Raw genomic sequence first — 18,842 nt, 5'->3', positions numbered from 1 at the left:
TCATGGGACTGAACTGTGATACACACACACACACACACACACACACATACACACACACACACACACACACACGAACTGCAAGCTGAGTAAAAAACAGTTAAGAGGGAATTCCCTGGTGGCGCAGTGGTTAAGAATCCGCCTGCCAATGCAGGGGACACGGATTTGGGCCCTGGTCCGGGAAGATCCCACATGCCGAGGAGCAACTAAGCCCGTGCGCCACAACTACTGACCCTGCGCTCTAGAGCCCGTGCTCTGCAACAAGGGCAGCCACTGCAATGAGAAGCCTGCGCACCGCAATGAAGAGCAGCCCCCGCCCGCCGCAGCTAGAGAAAGCCCGCGTGCAGCAGCGAAGACCCAATGCAGCCATAAATAAATAAATACATTTATTTATTTATTAAAAATATCAAGACAGTAGAAATAGTCCAAAACATCAATTATTAAAAAAAAAACAGACAGTTAAGAGTGGTAAGTAGATTATGTAGGTACATCTGATTAGGGATACAATTTTAAGAAATTATTCATGTATGGTTATATGTAAGTGTAGAGGTTCAAATGGAAAACCATTAAGAACAGATTAAATATGATTGAAAGTATTCTGAATTATGGTTACAGAAGAGACAATTTTTTTTTTTATAATGTGGGATCCCTGTATAAACCATAAAAGACACAGGAAATATGATGCCAACGGGTCAATAAGCTCTTCAAACTGTTAACAGCTTTCCATTTTCCTAATCACTGCTTAATATAATTTAGCTACAGGTGTGGCTTCGGTGGCTGACAGAAAACCCCAGTTAGTGATTTCACAGCCTTACCTCTAAGTTCTGTGCTCTTTCTTTGCTAAGAGGAGTGAATAGAACATTCAGGTTGTTGTCATCTGCTAAGGAGCGAAGGTCAAAGTAGTATTTGGCATACACACTGAAAGGAACATTAATATTAAACTGAAGTAGCTCCACGAAGTGCCTTTCCATCTCATTCCTGGGGGAGGAGGAGAAGACAAAACCAACACAGGACAATTTTAGTCAACTGGGCTATCTTCAAAAATACCATTCTGAGCTACTAGGATGGCTCTAAATACTGTTTTGAAACCAATAATGGCTACCCAGCTGGATTAATACCCTAATGTGCAAACAAGGTACAGCTATTTGTGGTCCTTTCTGCGTCCCAGCACTTTGAGTCTGGGACAAGGGGGAAGAGGTCATGGCCCTCTTATGCACTCATGCTGCTGACTCAGGGGCTCATTCTTCAGAGTTCCATTAGTGCAGCTGTACGATTCATGCTCCACACTCACTCACGAGGCCCCGCTCTAGTGATCAGTTGAAAGGAATGATGTATGCTGTTTATTAGCTCTGAAGAACTTGCAGACATTTTCACCGGGCTGATGACAGGAAGGGGCTTACTGAAGTAGAGACGAGCCAACAAAAGGAGTGGGCACATCACCACGGCAACAAATGGATCCATCGAGAGCCACTGCTATTATCTCTGAGGGGGGAAAACTCTTGAGGCAACAAGGATTCATCTCAAGTAAATAAATAAATAAGCTACATTCGATGGGAAAGGGAATCCCCCCACCCCCACCCCCACCCCGTGCATGGGGCTGTGTCAAAGGGCATAATGCAAGTTTCTGTTCACCTTAAAACCTTACTAGGGTGAGTTGTCGTCACCATGACAGGACAGGATGCACTTTTTAAGCTTAGGAAGGCAGTAAGATTATGTCTCAGCTAGACTAAACCCACTTTACGATACGACCTCTGATAGAGCAGTTGTTGCCCCCGGTGTTAGGAGAGCAGCCCAGAATGTTCAGACCTACCGCCCCTTGCCAGGACAGACTGCACACGCCCACAGAGGGCGAATTCAATGAAGTGGGAAAGTAGAGTGCTGGGAGCAGGCTTCTGCTATATGACCATATCCAGCCATTTGCTTGCCAAATGTTTAAGTAAATAAATATAAAGTTAGAGTAAATCTTACCACTTTTCACAGCAATCACTTTAGAGAGTTGATTAGATAAAAATGATAAATACCCAAACAAACATGCAAGTGGCTTATTTTACAATACATTTGGTTTCTTGGTTTTCAAGTGTTAATATTTTATCCATTGGATAAATCAACAAATGCTCCATGTTCTCCTGTATGGAGAGCAGAGTATGAGCAGAAATGAGGTTTCTCATTTGTTGAACTTTAAACCTAACTGAACCTACTTCCAAAATTAATTTCCTGTTCATACGGCCAGAAGTCTATAGAAATGTAAATCAGATAATGTTTTGATAATCAGCTAATCAGGACTTAATTTACTACAGGAATAAATGCACTTCACTATCCCTTTTATATTTTCTCCACTAATACATTTTAATTGTGTGGAAATACAGTACTTCATAGGATTAACATGTCTATTAATAGAGCTTTAATCACTGAAGAAAAGCATTATGCCTACAGAATATGCATCTTCTGTGTTTTTTGCTGTTTGTAAATGGCTAGGTGGCTGAAGAGCCTACCACTTACAGGCGCAGCAAACTGTCTGAACAGCAGCTGCTCAGTTTAACTTACTCTTTTGAAGGGAAATATATATTTAACAAGACACAGAGATGTTAGAAAGTTTTAAGGAAAAGCTGATAGACAGCAATTTTTCAATTCAGACTCAAAATGAGACCATTACAAATAGTAGTCAACAGCAGAGGGATGAAACAAATGTGTATTAAACACTTTGTTGTAATGCTTTCCAACTCCCAAAGATCATAAACAAAAGCAGCCTATTATAAACATAACTCCTGGTGATTCTCCGTTCTACACAGAAAAGCGTTGTTTAGAATTAGTTTCTTCATAGCTGGACAGTGCCGCCAATGCTCCTGGGCTCAATGTCTATGAACACCCACACGTTTCCCTGCATGTTCTCGGATGTTGTACCTGGAACCAGAGCCCCAGTCAGCTCAGCTGCAGATTCTGAGAAAATTTCAGCTGCCATCATGGCAGGGATGGTGTTCACGATTACAAATTTTCCTTCCTTCAAGGGACCAGTTCAAAGACTGATGATAGTGTTGGTCAACGTCACTTTAGTTTCTGCAACTTCCAAAAGTACTTCTATTCATTTCAAATTCATTATCTGCTGTTCCACTGTTTGCTAAGATTGCTACCAGCAATATCACCACGACCACCTGGTTTACATGATCACCAAAGTGGGCATTTTCACCAAAAGCCACTTTGACAGCTACTGACAGTCACTGGTCCCTTCTCTTAGTCACAGCTTTCCTCGCTTCAGCTGTAAATATGCACTTTGGTAATTGTGAATTATCTAGGGTAAGGGGCAAAGGTAACAAAAACAAACTCTTGCCCCTGCCTGCCATCTTGATCGGCCGCTGCTGTCCAATATAATCAAGAGGTGTCCTTTCACATTTTCCTGAATGCCACCCACAAAGACAGGTTCACTGTCAAGCGGGCACTTCGAGAGTCTGCTGGAATTACCTCTCTGGCTCATCCTGCTTCCCACCCTTGGGGCCCTTCACCAGAGCCAGATTGGAAGCCTGGCGTTTCATGCCAATGTGAGCGTGCCATCTGTGAGGAGAACCTGCCTAGTTAACTCAAGGCCCCACAAAGTGCCGCTGTGTTTGCTGAGTGCCCTGGGTGAGGCCCCAGGGATGCTTCCCGGACGACCTGAGAGGTAGGTGTTTCCTAGCTCAGCAGACTTTAGGGGAGGAGACAGGAACACAGGGATCTGAAACCTTTATATGTGGCTACCTGTACATCATAGTTTCTGTAACAACAGAACCTCAGATAAAAAGGAGAAAAAGACCAGCAAAAGCAAATACACAATGTGTGACTCAGGTTGAAATTATAACCTGTCAGTAGTCTAGAGGCCCTAAGACCTTAACAGTGGCCACTTGCTTCAAAGACCAGGCATGTGCCCCTTAAAAATGGACTGGACCTGGTAGACAGCTTTAAGAAAGCTGTCAAGTTACTTACTGTACCATGTTGCTCTGGTAGTGAGCTTGTAAAATGTTTGGCAAAAACCACCAGAAAAATAATTTCAATTTCTCAAGCAGAATATTACAACAATAACACATCAAGACCTACCAATGAATGAGGGGAAATACAAATTGTTATACTACAGCTAGATAGAAAGAAGGCTGTAATTTTATGTCTATTTCAGCTCTCTGCACAAGGTAACCTTTCTTAAAATGTAACATTTCGTAAAAATGTAAACTTTATGAGAGCAAATGAGGTATTGGAAAATGGTTAGAAAGTTCACGGTAACCTTACAAACTCACATGTCCTCAACTGTAACGTCCTTGAGGATCTGGCAGTCGTCCACATTCCATACAGCCCGATCGTCCCAAAACTCGGAGGCAAGAAGAATGGCTCCCAAAACAATTCTTTTCCAGTTAGTGGGGCAAATGTCGATCTCAGCATAAGTTAAAAGCCTTTCTAAGTAAACCTGCAAAAGTAGAGCACTGATCTTTGATTTTCGTTCAGTTTAAGTGCTGTGATAAGAATTGTTAGGAATGACAGATTTCATCTCTTTTTGACACCCCTTTTATTCCTAGGTTCTACAAAGACTTTGCTCAGCCAAGCCAAGGCCAGAGGCCAGGTCACAGTTGTAAGTCAGATATTTCTGTGAGTCTGATATTTCTACTCTGCCCGTGTGAATTTCCAACCCAATTTTGGTCACAGGAATGAAAGGACATCTCAGCAAAGGGCATTCTAAAGACACGCATTGTATTATTACCTTCCCACTTGTCAAGGGCAGCACATACAGCCCAGTGTCGACTTCAACTGTTCAGTAAATGCTTGAGTGCCTATCACGTGCAATGTTAACTACAAGACTGGTGGTGGTTGCATGGCGATTTTACATAACGCTTGAGTGTGTAAAATTCTGGTAAGACTGAGCACATCTTTACCTTCTCTTCAGAGTCAGTCACCAGTCCTTTTGTGGCATGAACTTGAAGATAAAAACTGGTGGTCAAGAGAGCCTCCCAGTGGCTGCTGCGTGGCACAGCAGGACAGGCAGTACAAAGGGGCTTTACAACTGTCAAGTATTCCCATATTTTAGTGCCTTTTGAAGGAACACACATGCATACAAAGGGTAGTCCTTTTCATAGCCCCAATTTTTCACATCTCCATTATCATTTCATTATTCATTTCTGTCTTACATAATCTGCAGCTTAGTCAATTCTTTTGGTTTTAAGGTGGGAAGACCTGCCTGTGTCTGTATCCCTGGGGCTCCTCTAAACCTGCCGGTTTGTGAGATGATTTCACGGTTTCTTTTACATGTATCAAATGTCTACCCTACAAAGAACTGGATGGAGTTAACAGCTGAGCAAAGATTAGAGAGGTAAGCTGTGATTTGTTGTTACCTCTGTAGAAGAGTGTATATGCCATTTGACAAAAAGAAAAATGTCCAGTTTGAAAGAGTCTGTTTACTCTCTGAAGGGTTATCAGATTGACAGCTCAGATTCGCCCATGCCCTCCAAACTCTACTGTGTTTTCAAACACGGGTATTGAGATTATATGTTCTTAGTGAAATTCGGCTCCCATTCCCCAAAGAACTCAGCACTCTCTAGTACCCTAAGAACGACTCTCCCCGCAAGGTTCAACTCTCTACTTTATGGGACTCATCAGAGGCACTGAAACGACACTGGCAATCTCTCAACTTCCTCTCACCTTTGTACTGGCAAACTTGGTACACGTGCTGATATTCATTTATCCCACTTGCCCTCCTGTCTCGGAGGAAGCGAGATTTCTTTCTTTTCACTGAAGCTAACTCTCCTATGAATGAAGTTGATCCCACCTCACTTCTGCAGAGCACTGTGCCCACAGTTAGTCTCCTTTTGAACAACTTCTCCCTGTCAGAGGCTTCCTCCAGTGTGAATGCTTCCATGTCCCCAGCCTGTCCCCCACTGCCCCTAGACGGCGTCCTCAGGCCTGAGGCCAGCTCCTCATCTCCCATCCTCTCCTTAACCCACTTCAGTCAGCCTCCTGCTGCTACCACTCTACAGAGACTACTCTTGCCGTGGTCACCGGTGCCTTCACACAAACAACCCAGAGCTCTTCGTCCCAGAGCTCCACTCCCCAGGCCTTCCCTCATAAATGAAAGAGCACTGCCACACGCCCAGTCGCTGAGACCAAAAACCTGCACTTGAGTGTATCCTGCTCCAATCTGTTAGGACTTCTTGCTATCTCTACCTTCACTGGTACCCTGACCGCTTTTCTGTCTGTCACTTCTGACTTGTATCGCTGCCACTGCCTAACTTCTCTGCCTCCCAACAGACTACAGTCTGTTCTCCCCAAAGCAGCCAGGAGAGCCTCTTAAATTAAGAGTACTTTATGCGCCTGCTCCAGATCTGCCAGAGGCTTCCCATCAAACAAATACCTTCTTCCCGTGGCCTGCAAGTTACGAGGCCCTGTGCGGTACGGCCTTGTCCTTCCGTGACCTCATCACCTATGCTCTTTCCCTCATTCCCCGCTCGGATCACAATGGCCACCTTGCTTTTCCTTGAACACACAGAACAAGTTCCTGTCTCAGAGCCTTGCACTTGTCCCCTCTGCCCGTAATGCCAGCGTACCTGATCTTCCTCAGTTCAGCCAGGTCCTGGGTTCAAACATTACCTCTTTAAAGAGGCTCTTCCTGAGCTTTCTAGTAAGCCCCTCTAATCACTTTATCCCTTTACCTTGCTTTCTCTTCATGGTTTTTACCACCACTTGAAATAGTCATCTTTTAAAAAACACTCATTAAAAAAAAACACTTATACTTTGCTATACACCTGAAACTAACACAACACTGTAAATCAACTGTACTCCGATAAAAAAAAAAAAAAAAAAAATTTACGTCTTCCACACTTGCTCCATAAAGGCGAGAACTTTATTTATCCAACTTGTTCTCTCCTCCACCCCCCACATGTAGAAAAGTGACACAGAGTAGGTATTCAGTGACATGGTATTTATGACATGAGCAACTTCTTGGTAGCATTTAGCGTTTGGACCATACTCTCCTTCTTGAACCTCTCCTGGTGTCTCTTAGGGTTCTCTGCTGGGTTTCCTACCACTGTAGCCACTCCTCTGGGGATCTGTCCCTTAAGTGCTGACAGTCTCTAGTAGGATCTATCTTCTACCCACTTTTTATTTTACATACTTTCTCTGCATTTGAACAGCTACACTTAATTCCCTCCCTCTAGCTCAGATTCATGCTCCAATCCCATATATTCAAATGATTACTAGACACTGCCATTCTGCTGTCTCGCAGGTACATCAAGCTTAACTTGGCTACAAAGAAATGCCCCTCTTCCAACCCAAATACTCTCCTTCCTGCATTTCCTAGCTCTCCATATGCAAGCACCATTCCTGCCTCTCTCAAGCATGTGCTAAGCACTCCAAGTGGCCTGTAGCGCCAAGAAAAGGCCTGTGTCTGATCCAGTACCCACTGAGGGGTCTCTTTTCAAAAGGACAAGCCTCCTGTCCTAAATTCTGCCTTGATAGGAGCAGGCAGTGAGTGGCCTAAGTATTCCTTCCCTGCAGACCACGCAGCTGACTTTCCCCCCTACAGGTTTGCTATAGGGAGGAGTAAAACAATCCCAACTACCTCTCACTTGAATATGATTTATTATTCAAATGATAAAATCTTACCATAGGAATTAGGAATGGATGACAAAAAGGTCCTTACACAGCTGTAGCTTAGCAGGCTAACTAGAGTAAAGCCTTCTGAAGTCCTACTGGCACCCTAGTCCTGGGCAACTTCACATGCAGGCAATAAGAGGACAGCAGGGATGGTTAACACCATTATCCATTATCCAAGGAACAGAGAACTGAGGGCAGTAGTTCTCAGTCAGGACACACATCAGAACTGCCTAGGCAGTGCAGTCTGGGACTCAGCTTCAAACTGCCCGGAACCTGTTTCTGCCTGTGGACCAGAGCGCTCAGTGATTGCCCCGCCCCACCACCACCACACGCGTCGTCTGTGTGTGCGTGTGTGCACTGTGCGTGCGTGTGTCCCCTCAGGTGTGGAAGGAGAAACCAGAAATCTCTCCTGCTGCCTTTAATAGCAATTGTTTTGTGATGAGAAAAGCAATGGCAACGTTTTAAATCATAATGATGATTAAAGCTCAAATGTGTATACTTTACTTTCTTTTGATAGGTTTCTCTGAATAAAGTTCTAATGATCGTTTCAGGAACCTACTTTCATTTGGGAAAAACAGGACCATACCATGTGTACAAGACAGAAATTTCTACAGATGCTTTATGAAAGAAAAAATATCTTACCAAAGTTACTACTGCACCTTCAGCAGTTAGCTGTGCGGCACTAGAAAGAGTATGAACAAATCCGTAAATGAATTTGTGTTCAGGATCATGCTCGAAGTATTCCTCTGGAATCTTTTCTCGCTGAAGGGAGAAAAAATGCAATTTAAGTATCCACGGAAGAAAAATACTTAAAAGTACCCTTAAGATAGCAGTCTTCACACTTGGGCCCACGTGCCCCTTAAAATAATTCTGATTGGGTGACATGTCTTGTAGTCTTTTAAATCTAAACAATGGGATCCTAAAATACCACAGTGATCCAGTACTCACCACCATTCATTAAAGAAAAATACAGGCACAACCGCAGAAAATTTATGTATTTCCACGTTCCTCCCCACAGAATTCTAACCAAATGTAAACTATTGGGTTGGCCAAAAAGTTCATTTGGTTTTAAGTAAAAATAAAAGACACAGTTTTCATTTTCACCAAGCATTTTATTGAACAATATATTCACTAACCAAACAAACTTTTTGGCCAACCCAATACTTTTAGGCTCAAAAGTCTTGCTGATCACCATATGTCATACTTTTCTGTAGTCAACTTTGAAAACACATTTCCAGTGTCCTGTAACCATAAGGCTCTAAGAATGTGCTGTCCTGTACAGCAGTCGCCAGCCACGTGTGGCCACAGAGCACCCGGAGAAGTGAATTTTAAAACTTTGTCATTTTAATTCGTTTAAAATGTAAACAGTTTTCTAATTTTCTTCTTAGAGGCCTTATCATATTAGGTTTATTTACAAATATTTATATTGTTTGATGCTATGGAACATCATCCTTTAAAAAGATACATTTTCTGTTACTTGGGTATGTTTACTTACCTGCTCACTATTCACACAAAGTGCAACTCGGTTCATATCCATCAACCCCTTATACAACACGCCTTCGGGAAAATGACTAGACACAACATGGCGTGGGGAAGAAGACTTAAAGGAAGATGAATTTGACTTCGAGCTGGAGGAAGTAATTTTCTTCTAGTAATTAATTTCAAAGCAAATCAGCATGAAATAAACACAACTGTATAAGAGAAAAATACCACTTCAATAAAACTGACACTTACTGTGAGTGGATGTAATCTCTCATCAAAAATATCCAAGGATCTATCTGCAACTCTATAAAATAAGAATGTGCATTTAAAAAATTAATTCAGGACTTACTATCTTAGTAAAATATCGGCTAGGAGTAGAGAGAGGGGTAGAGGAAGCTTAACCGTCAACGAAGCAAACAGTTTTATAAATTCTTCTCCTGGATTCCACCCTTAGAAAGGTTTCCTGACCTATTTTTACTCAGCACATCAAGTTCTGTGAAACCTTGTCTACAACAACCAGCCAGAGTTGCCTCTATAAGCACTGACCCTCCCTAACAGGCAATGCTAGTAAACCAATATATTTTCACCCCTCTAACCTCACACTGGAATATGCAAGAACATTTTATGAAGCAGTGGTGGTGGGCAATAAATTCTTCTCACTTCAATCAATGTGAATATGAGATTCATGGTTTTTTCCCGTTTTTTTCTCTTTAGTTCTTTATATCCTTATTGTGTATTTCTTCTTGTCTCTTTTAAATAGTTTGAGTTAAAAATGTAATTGTCTTTTTATTTTAAAAGAAACCAGGCTTTTTAATTTAAAATTTCACCACACTAATACACTGCGCTCATTTGAACAGCGGTTCTCTAAATGTGGTCTGCAGGCCTCTGGGATTCTCCCCTATCCCCTCCTTCAGGAGGCCCAAGAGGTCAAAACTGCTTTTATAAGAATACTAAGACACTACCTGCCCTTCACATTGTGTGACATTTGCTATGGATGTATAAAAGCAAAAGTGGGTAAAACTGCTGGTTTCTGAGCATGAATCAAGGCAGTGGTACCAAACTGAATTAGAAGTCATTCAATTATTCACTGCCACTTGCAGTTAAAAAATCTGCTTGAAGAACATCCTTGATAAAAGAGTAAAAATTAATAGTGTTCTTAAACCTTGGTCCTTCTTTTTAATATTCTGAATAAGTGGAAAGTATGCATTAAGCACTTTTACATACTGAAATATGGCTGTGTTAAGGAAAAGCACTTGTGACTTGGCGGTAAGTCATTTTTTTCATAGAACACCATCTTTATTTGAAACACTTTTTTCATCGAACACCATCGTTATTTGAATGTACAACTGACACAGTCATTCTTTCAAAAATGAACAAAGTGAGCCTGTCACTTCAAGGAAAATAACTCTAAAGTTATTTGTTGCCAATGATAAAATTCAAGCCATCAAGCTAAAAATATCAGGAGTTTTGGAAAACTTCTACCTTCGATTGTGAACTTGACAACTTCTCAACACTTAAAAGACTTTTCTGGTAAGACTGGTGGTGATACTAACAAAAGTGAGTTTTTGACACTGTCTAAAGAAATGTGAACCAATACTTTCCAAATGACCAATGTATAATATTATAAAGTCAGGTACAGGTAAAAAGATCTACTCAGTATGCATGACAGATCAATGGGTATTAATTTAACATAGTATTTATTACAAGTTCATTGATATGATTTAGAATTCCATTTTAACTAATTTAAGAAACTAGCACATGCAGACTTTTGGTACAGTATCAAAGAATATACCAAATTATCTGAAGGCTTTAAAAATACACCTTTTTCCAACTATATATCTGCAAGCGGCTGGATCTTCTTCATATTGTTTCTTCAAAACAAATGACTGAAGACAGAATAGATATGAGAATCAGCTGTCTTCTATTGAGGAGATACTTTTCTCTCAATATTTTTTGTTGTGGAAAATAGTTATTTTTCATTAAAAAAAAAATGACTTATGTTGAACACTGGGGTTCCCAATCAGGGGTGATTTCGTCCCCCAGGGGACTTCTGGCCATGGCTGGAGACAGTTTTGGTTGTCGTAATGTGGAGGGAAGAAGGTGCTACTGGCATCTAGTGAGTAGAGGCCAAGGGTGCTGCTATATATCCTATAACACACAGGACGACACCCCACAACAAAGCATTATCTAGCTCAAAATTTCAGTAGTGCTAAGGCACACCCTGTTTTAATATACAATGAATTTAATTTTTTAAATTCTCAATTTCAATTTCTAATACAGTAAATTATCAATATAACCCATATAAACAAATACTCTTTGGGATGCTCAGTAACCTAAGAATTAAGGGTCCTAAGAGAAAAATAAATGATTCACTTCTATATTGTAATAAAAGCACTCTAATAATAAAAGCTTATGCCAGTAACATCTATAGTTATTACCTAACACTAAACTTGATACCTTGTAAATTAATTAGCTGGAATAACAAGATAGGTTTCAAAAGAGCTCACCTGTTCTTGATGTGGTAATATATTGCTAAAGTCATACTGTGGAGGAAAAAAAATACATTGTCATCACTGATTTTTATCATATCAGGCCTGAAGACATTTTTAAAAAGGGGTTAGCAAGGAGGGAAGACCTTCCAGAGGCCCAGTGGCCCCGAAATCCTCGAATTCAGAACAGTACCACATGGGTGCTTTCCCCCTTGTTTTAGGTTCTTCAGCTTTTAGCAAAATTAGGAGACCCAAAATGCTAGATATGCTGTTAGAAGGCATGTTTTGGTTGATTATTATAATATATAAATTATTACATATGTCCCCTGTCATTTGTCCTTCTACCCACAAAACCTTCTGTCCTGTACAAGTTATATCTATCTATACACATGCTTAAATTTAAGCCATATAGTAGTTTGTGTGGGGGGGTGTGTGTGTGTGTGTGTGGTTGTTTTGTTAGCCCCTGCATTTCAGTTGATTTAGTTCGCTATCCACCTACCCATCCGTTTTCCATTATTTCCCTAAAAGTAAATAATAAAAGTGCTCTATACCAAAATGATTTCAAATCACTTTTACATAATTATTAGAAAATTTAATAGCAAAATTTTATAGCCACAAAACTGATGATAGGTCTAGCTATCCTGAAATAAGCAGTGCTAATAAGACAGCATAATACTACACAGTATCCTATTAATGACAGGTATTTCCAAATTATTTTAAATAAAGTATTAACGAACAGATAGATACAAGTCCTTAGGTAGTCTTTTTTAAGTTACTATATTCCTAAGTTATTCACAGATGTTGTATATTAGGCAACAAAGGGGTTCTCTGGTTAAGTTATATGCTCCCCTTTGTTCTCAGTGTCTAAAATGAAACTCAAAATAATTGAGGGAAGGCAAATCTGAATTTTAGAATAGGTCTATAGAATCTTAGCACTTGTATAAAGGCCTGTAACACCGTTAGCATCAAAGATGGATACTTCTATAGTGCTTCAAAGTTTCATCTTCAAATTGATTTTAAAATCACAGCATTAGAAGTTTTATGATGGAAAGGACCACTGAACCGTAGATGACATTTAATTAAACAACCCATTTTACAGATAAGGGAACCAAGGCTTAAAACTGACTTACCTAAGGTCCCACTAATTATCAGAAGCAGTTCTCTTTCTCCTGCCCTCTAACCAAATAGTGGCTCCCAAGCTCAGCTGCACACTGGGATCATCTGAGAAGCTTTAAAAACTGCCTGGCTTCTGCTTCAAGATGTTCTGATTTAACCGGCACTGGGTATGACTTGGGCATCAGGACTGTTTTTAAAGAGCCCCAGATGACTGCAGCGTGCAGCAAAGTTTAGGGATGAATGAGTTAGGGTTAAGATCGGAGAATCACTCGGGATGCTTTTGTCCATATAATCATGCTTCACATCATTCCCCATCTTGTCAACAGGTGTGTGTGCGTGGGTGAGAGAGAGACAGACAGACAGACAGACACACAGACACTGTGTCTTGGAGGCGGGGGCAGGCGGGTGGACTTTGTGCATCCAGAAACATATATCTTGAAAAGTTGCATAAGTGATTCTAATAAGGCTCACCTACCCCACTGAGAACAACTACCCCACTGAAAAGTAACCCCATGATAAACATTTTCAAAATCATTCCTAAAAGCCAATTGGCCCTATTAATTTTCTCAGTAAACCTTTATTTCACCAATAATGAATGTGATGAATGATCATTTCTAAAACTTCATGAGAGCAAATTAAAATTGACTGTACTTCCAAAAATTAGACTAGGTCGGGAAAAAAAAGGATGAAACCTTCTTGTCTGAGCAAGGTTAATCTTTTTTTTTTTTTTTTAATTTTATTTAATTTTACTTAATTTGGGCTGCATGGGGTCTTTGTTACTGCGCGCGGGCTTTCTCTAGTTGCCAAGAGCGGGGGCTGCTCTTTGTCGTGGTGCGCGGCCTTCTCACTGTGGTGGCTTCTCTTGTTGCACGGCACGGGCTCTAGGTGCGTGGGCTTCAGTAGTTGTGGCACACGGGCTCAGTAGTTGTGGCTCGCGGGCTCTATGGCACAGGCTCAGTAGTTGTGGCGCACGGGTTTAATTGCTCTGCGGCATGTGGGATCTTCCCAGACCAGGGCTCGAACCTGTGTCCCCTGCGTTGGCAGGCAGATTCTTAAACCACTACACCACCAGGGAAGTCCCTGAGCAAGGTTTACTTTCAAAGTACTTTTGAATTATATACTGGACATCAGACTCTTTTGAATTCAAAAGAAGCTGCGACTCTAGCCAAAGTAGAGTGGTTTTTGTACCCACAGATTCAGTGTCTTGGCTGAATAAAAACATTCAGTGATTATGTGATAAGTGCCCAAACTCAGGACTTTAGAGATGGGGCTCAATTTTTGCTGAAACATGACTTGACTGCAACTATTATTGTAAGCACAAGAGGAAAGTTACATTATTATGACTGTGAACTTGCTGTCTTTAATTAAAGTAGAAGTTACTGATAATTTAAATAGCTAAAAAAAAAGCTGGCACATTAAAAACCAATTAAAAATACAATTAGCTTATAAAATTAAGACAACAAATAAAATTAAGGATAAGGACATTAATATTTTCAAATAGCATTTCCCAAACTGTGTTCTGGAAAATCAACATTCATATCCTAAGGAGATGTTAATGTTTCGTGGACAACCGCGAGGGAGGAGGCAAGAAGCTCTGCATCCCGTTTGGTTTTTTTCTCTTAAATAAGCTTGAAAGGTTCATCATTAGGGTGTTTTGAAAGTGCATCTCCAATTGTGGACTATGAGGTGCTCCCAGAAATTAAAGAATGGTTTCCATCATCATGACACTGTTCGTGTCTCCTTAAGTATAAGCCTGACCACAGCCATGTTTCCGAAACCTCACCTCTTTTATTGTTCTCTGCTGTGATTGATACAGTGTGTTGGAGATATATATATATAAACAAAACTTAAATGTGTCTATTAAGTTAAAACCTCAGTTGAACAAATTTCATCTACAAAGAAATTAAGCTTGAGTGTGTATTTCTTAAGACTGGTTTGATATATTCTCCCCCTCTTTGGGGGACAGGAAGGAGAAGTAAAATTTCATACAGAAAGAGTGCAGGAAAAAAAAAAAAGCACAGTGGGATAAATCTGACAAACTCCAATTAAATTTAAATGCAGATTCGCTTTGGTGCCAGCAGGGGACAAGCTGTTCCTTCTTCTAAGAGCAGCTTCCAAAGTAGTGCACGTTGTTTGAGGACTACAACTCATACAGTAATAATTGTCTCTAGAAACAGCCAATCAAAAGCACCTCTCTTTCTCACTGTGTTCAACAATGGCTTAGCAACAGAAACGCGTCAAATAAAGATTTATACTTTTTCTGGGATTTCTTATTTGCTAACTGGCTTTCCCTTCTATCATGCGCTCTAAGATTAAAATGGAAACTGAAAATTCATATTTAGGTCCTTGAAATCAATCTATAGTTGACACCAGTTTTTTAACCTGATCACTGAAAAGGACAATTCAAATGAATGAACTTATGTATGGCTAGGATGCTTTTAGCGATAAGGGGGTCTGTCACTCAGCCCTTGGCAACCTACTTGTACTCACCATTTTACTGTGGTTCTAAGATTAGGCTGGCTGACCGTGCTGTCATCTAGAAATATTGTTGAGCATGAGCTATACTTTTTAGTAAGCTGCCCTGGAGATACCTGAAGGGGAAGGGAAATAGAAGAAAATGTCACAGTAAGTTAAACCTATCAAGTGTGTGTTTTTCCTCGGTTAAAATGTCAAACGATAAAGCATTAAGATTTTTCTTACACTCCATGAACTGCCTGAGTGTGATATCATGTGCAGCTCTATGGGAAACCTCTATACTCTGACTTCCACAGACGAGCTTTGAGAAATGGGTTATAAAATGCTGCCTTGATATAGTACCTATAATCAAACCTGGCAAGCACCTATTATAAATTACCTTTATAATAATGTAAAAAGTTTAGAATAAGATTTCAGGGTTTTTTCCTTAAGCAATGAAATGCAGCTGAGATTTCCTATTTCTATTCATTTACTACAATAAAACGTAATGCTTTATATAATACCGATGTAGGAGCATTTCACTGCAGTAAATGAACACCAATAATAAATGTTCAGGAGACAGTGTGACGAAACAAACGTTTTCCAATCAGAGGCTGGGCATGCCAGGGCTGCTCTATCACTAAAAAGCTGGGGGCCATAAGTCTCTCTGGGCCTCAATTTCCTTATCTGGAGGACAAAAAGGTACTGCTTAAAGATTCTCTCGCATCCAAAAAAAACGGATAAAACAACTCTGAGAATTTAACTTCTCACTTCATGTTTAAGTAAGACTGCCATTACATTACTCAAGTGAGAACCTCAGAGAATACTTGCCATTCATTTCAAAATTGTACTAATTCTGTTCTACGTGTTATTTGACACTCCTGCCTCACCCATGCTGCTCTCTGCCTGCAATGCCTTTTTCTTCCTCCTGTCCCAGCAAGCTTGACCCCATCTGCCTCTAGGATCCCTTTGCCAGCAGGCACACCACAAAACTTCTCACTTTCTGCACACTCACACATCTAATTTACCAACTGTTCCATGGTCTCAGCTGCTTGCATAGTACCACCCTCTTAAGTAAACAAGCTTCTCCAGGTTAGGAAGATTCTTCTCCTACCTCCAGCTACTGAGCACAGAATCTGGGACAAATTAGGATTCGACAAGTGTTTGAGAAATTATTTAAGATCAGTTACAACTGGAGGTAAATCTTACTAAAGGTACAAATTCGTGAGAATTTATCTACAGTGGTGTTGGATAGGTGACAAAGAACTTTTTGAGACCCTCTAGAGAATGAACTATCTTTAAAACACTTTAGAAGTATCCATTTATTTGTGAAGAGCCCATGAACACGGCAATAGTCAAATACTAAAATGGCCTAAACTATGTTAGGACAACTCTGTTCCTTAAAGTAAGGCCAATAACCAAATCCCAATCACTGAAAGCCACTGGAAGGAAGAGTAGCATTCTTTAATACCACAGAATACGAACAATTTTAAAGCTGGGTTTTGGTTTTGGTTTTTGTTTGTTTACTAATTCAGATGAGCCTTCCTTCCTCCTATTAATATAAAATAGTTTTCACCATGCTGTCACACTCTCCCATCAATGTCCTCCACAAATACATGAAAGGTGAGGCAGGGAGAAAATCTAGTTGATGCTTTTTAAAATACAGAGCATTTAAATAAAAATTGCCAGTATCCAATAATCAGAAATATCCAAATGGCATATATAAAACACCATTTTGCTTGTTTCAGATGCTTTATGCAAAGCCACTTATTCCTTATTAACAAAAAGTTCTAGATGTAACATATTTGAAACAGTATCACTATTTGGAAGACTAATTTCTCCTTCAAGCTAGAAATGTTTTAAACTAAAACTCTGATATGGTCCTTAAGCTATTTGGTTAATGTGTAATTTTAGAATCTCAAAAAACAGATACAGCATGAAAAATGAAAATTCACTCATTCAAATACTTTGATTCTAAACGAAGCAGGTTATCTTTTAAGGTCACTACTATTAGGGTATAATATGACATACACTACACGTAATAAAAGTCAATTCTGACCAAAAATCTATATATATGAGGGGAATAAAAATAGTAAGGAAATGTACCAAAATATAGACTAGTTGGTAGAGCTTTGGGTGCTATTTATCCTGTTTTCCTCTATTAAAAACTTTTTTTTCTATTATGAATGTATATTGATTTGTCTTTGGAAATATTACTGCTAAAACATTTAAAATTTTTAATTAGATGTGCTCTATAATCCTATGGGGGCTCATTTAAGTTGTATCAGCAACTTACAGTCTACTGGCTCGATCCTACAAAAGAAACACTTCCACAGGCCTACTCCTGAAACTATTCAAACTTTCCAGCATCTAGTGTTCACTAAAGGATGGCAGAATTGAAGCCTCTGAGCAAAGCCTAGATATGTTAGCTGCCAGCAGATTACTTTCCTCTCATCTTGCTTGAAAATTTAAGATAACTGTCCCTTATGATTAAAGCTTTACCATTGCTGGCTCACAACCTCAATAAACTGCACTGACACACATAAGGGTATAAAATGCAAATACAAAAAAAAAAAAAAACAAGTAGCAAAAAACACTACTGACAGTTTAATGTTCATAGGTATTATTTCAATTGGTCACTGAAGAAGAGTATTTATCTTCATTCAGCACTAAGGACAAAATACATGGACTTTTACAATCTTTATAAGGGGAAAGGTTGCTTAGTAGACTGCAGGTTTAATGGTGAAGACTAGAAAATAATCATACCTAGGAGGCTAGTAAGTAACAACCCTCAAAGCTTATCATTAAAGGTCAAGTACCTGTTGAAATCCTGCCCCCACCCAATGACTCTTCCCATTGTGCCTACTGCCTCTGATTTTAACCCATTAAAAGAATAAAGCTGGAGAGAGCGAGAGTACGAAGTGCGGCAACCCGAGTCATGGCAGGACAGGCATTTAGAAAGTTTCTTCCCCTCTTTGACCGAGTATTAGTTGAAAGAAGTGCACCCGAAGTTGTAACCAAAGGAGGCATTATGCTTCCAGAAAAATCGCAAGGAAAAGTATTGCAAGCAATGGTAGTAGCTGTTGGATCAGGCTCTAAAGGAAAGGGTGGAGAGATTCAACCAGTTAGTGTGAAAGTTGGAGATAAAGTTCTTCTCCCAGAATATGGAGGCACCAAAGTAGTTCTAGATGACAAGGATTATTTCTTATTTAGAGATGGTGACATTCTTGGAAAATATGTCGACTAAAATAAGTCACTATTGAAATGGCATCACGTGAAGCTGCCCGTTCCCCCAATGGCATCACGTGAAGCTGCCACTGAAGTTCTGAAATCTTTCATCCTGTAAATAATTTCCGTGTTTCTTTTATAATAAAGTAATGATATCCAAACTAATGATATTCATTGTCTCTGAAATTTCGTTTTCTCTGTATTGATTTAAACATTCCCAAATAAAAGTATATAAATGAAAAAAAAAAAAAAAGAGAGAGAGAATAAAGCTGAAGTTCACTTTTTTCTTCCCCCTTTTCACAAGTTTTGGATACGTTTATTAAGAATCAATGACTTTCACTGAAAAGTCTGTAATACTCCATCTATGTTGCACATTAATGGACAATATGGTAGGGTGAGTGGTTTGAATAGAATTCATACTCAAGGCCTTAGTAGAAAAGTATAATATTCTAATTATAGGTATAATCAAAAATA

The 18,842-nt window shown here is 39.8% G+C and overlaps 2 protein-coding genes across 2 annotated transcripts in view; both read right to left on the bottom strand.

Annotated features, from left to right (window-relative positions):
* Nucleotides 1-18,842, bottom strand: part of LOC309662885 (putative hydrolase PNKD) — a 751,075-nt gene that overhangs the window by 460,599 nt on the left and 271,634 nt on the right. The window lies entirely within an intron of this gene.
* Nucleotides 1-18,842, bottom strand: part of LOC309662961 (cyclin-Y-like protein 1) — a gene marked incomplete at its 5' end in the record, with an annotated part of 34,303 nt that overhangs the window by 1,664 nt on the left and 13,797 nt on the right. Inside the window, 6 exons of the mRNA XM_082466162.1 lie at nucleotides 813-975; nucleotides 4,257-4,423; nucleotides 8,242-8,361; nucleotides 9,334-9,385; nucleotides 11,589-11,624; nucleotides 15,177-15,277. Of these exons, the coding sequence (XP_082322288.1) occupies nucleotides 813-975; nucleotides 4,257-4,423; nucleotides 8,242-8,361; nucleotides 9,334-9,385; nucleotides 11,589-11,624; nucleotides 15,177-15,277 (639 nt within the window). The remainder of the gene's footprint in view (nucleotides 1-812; nucleotides 976-4,256; nucleotides 4,424-8,241; nucleotides 8,362-9,333; nucleotides 9,386-11,588; nucleotides 11,625-15,176; nucleotides 15,278-18,842) is intronic.

The sequence above is a fragment of the Balaenoptera physalus genome (genome assembly GCF_965194825.1).
Source record: "Balaenoptera physalus genome assembly, chromosome: 6".
NCBI classification, from domain to species: domain Eukaryota; kingdom Metazoa; phylum Chordata; class Mammalia; order Artiodactyla; family Balaenopteridae; genus Balaenoptera; species Balaenoptera physalus.
The sequence above is the reverse complement of the archived record's forward strand: the minus strand, read 5'-3'. Positions and strand labels throughout refer to the sequence as shown.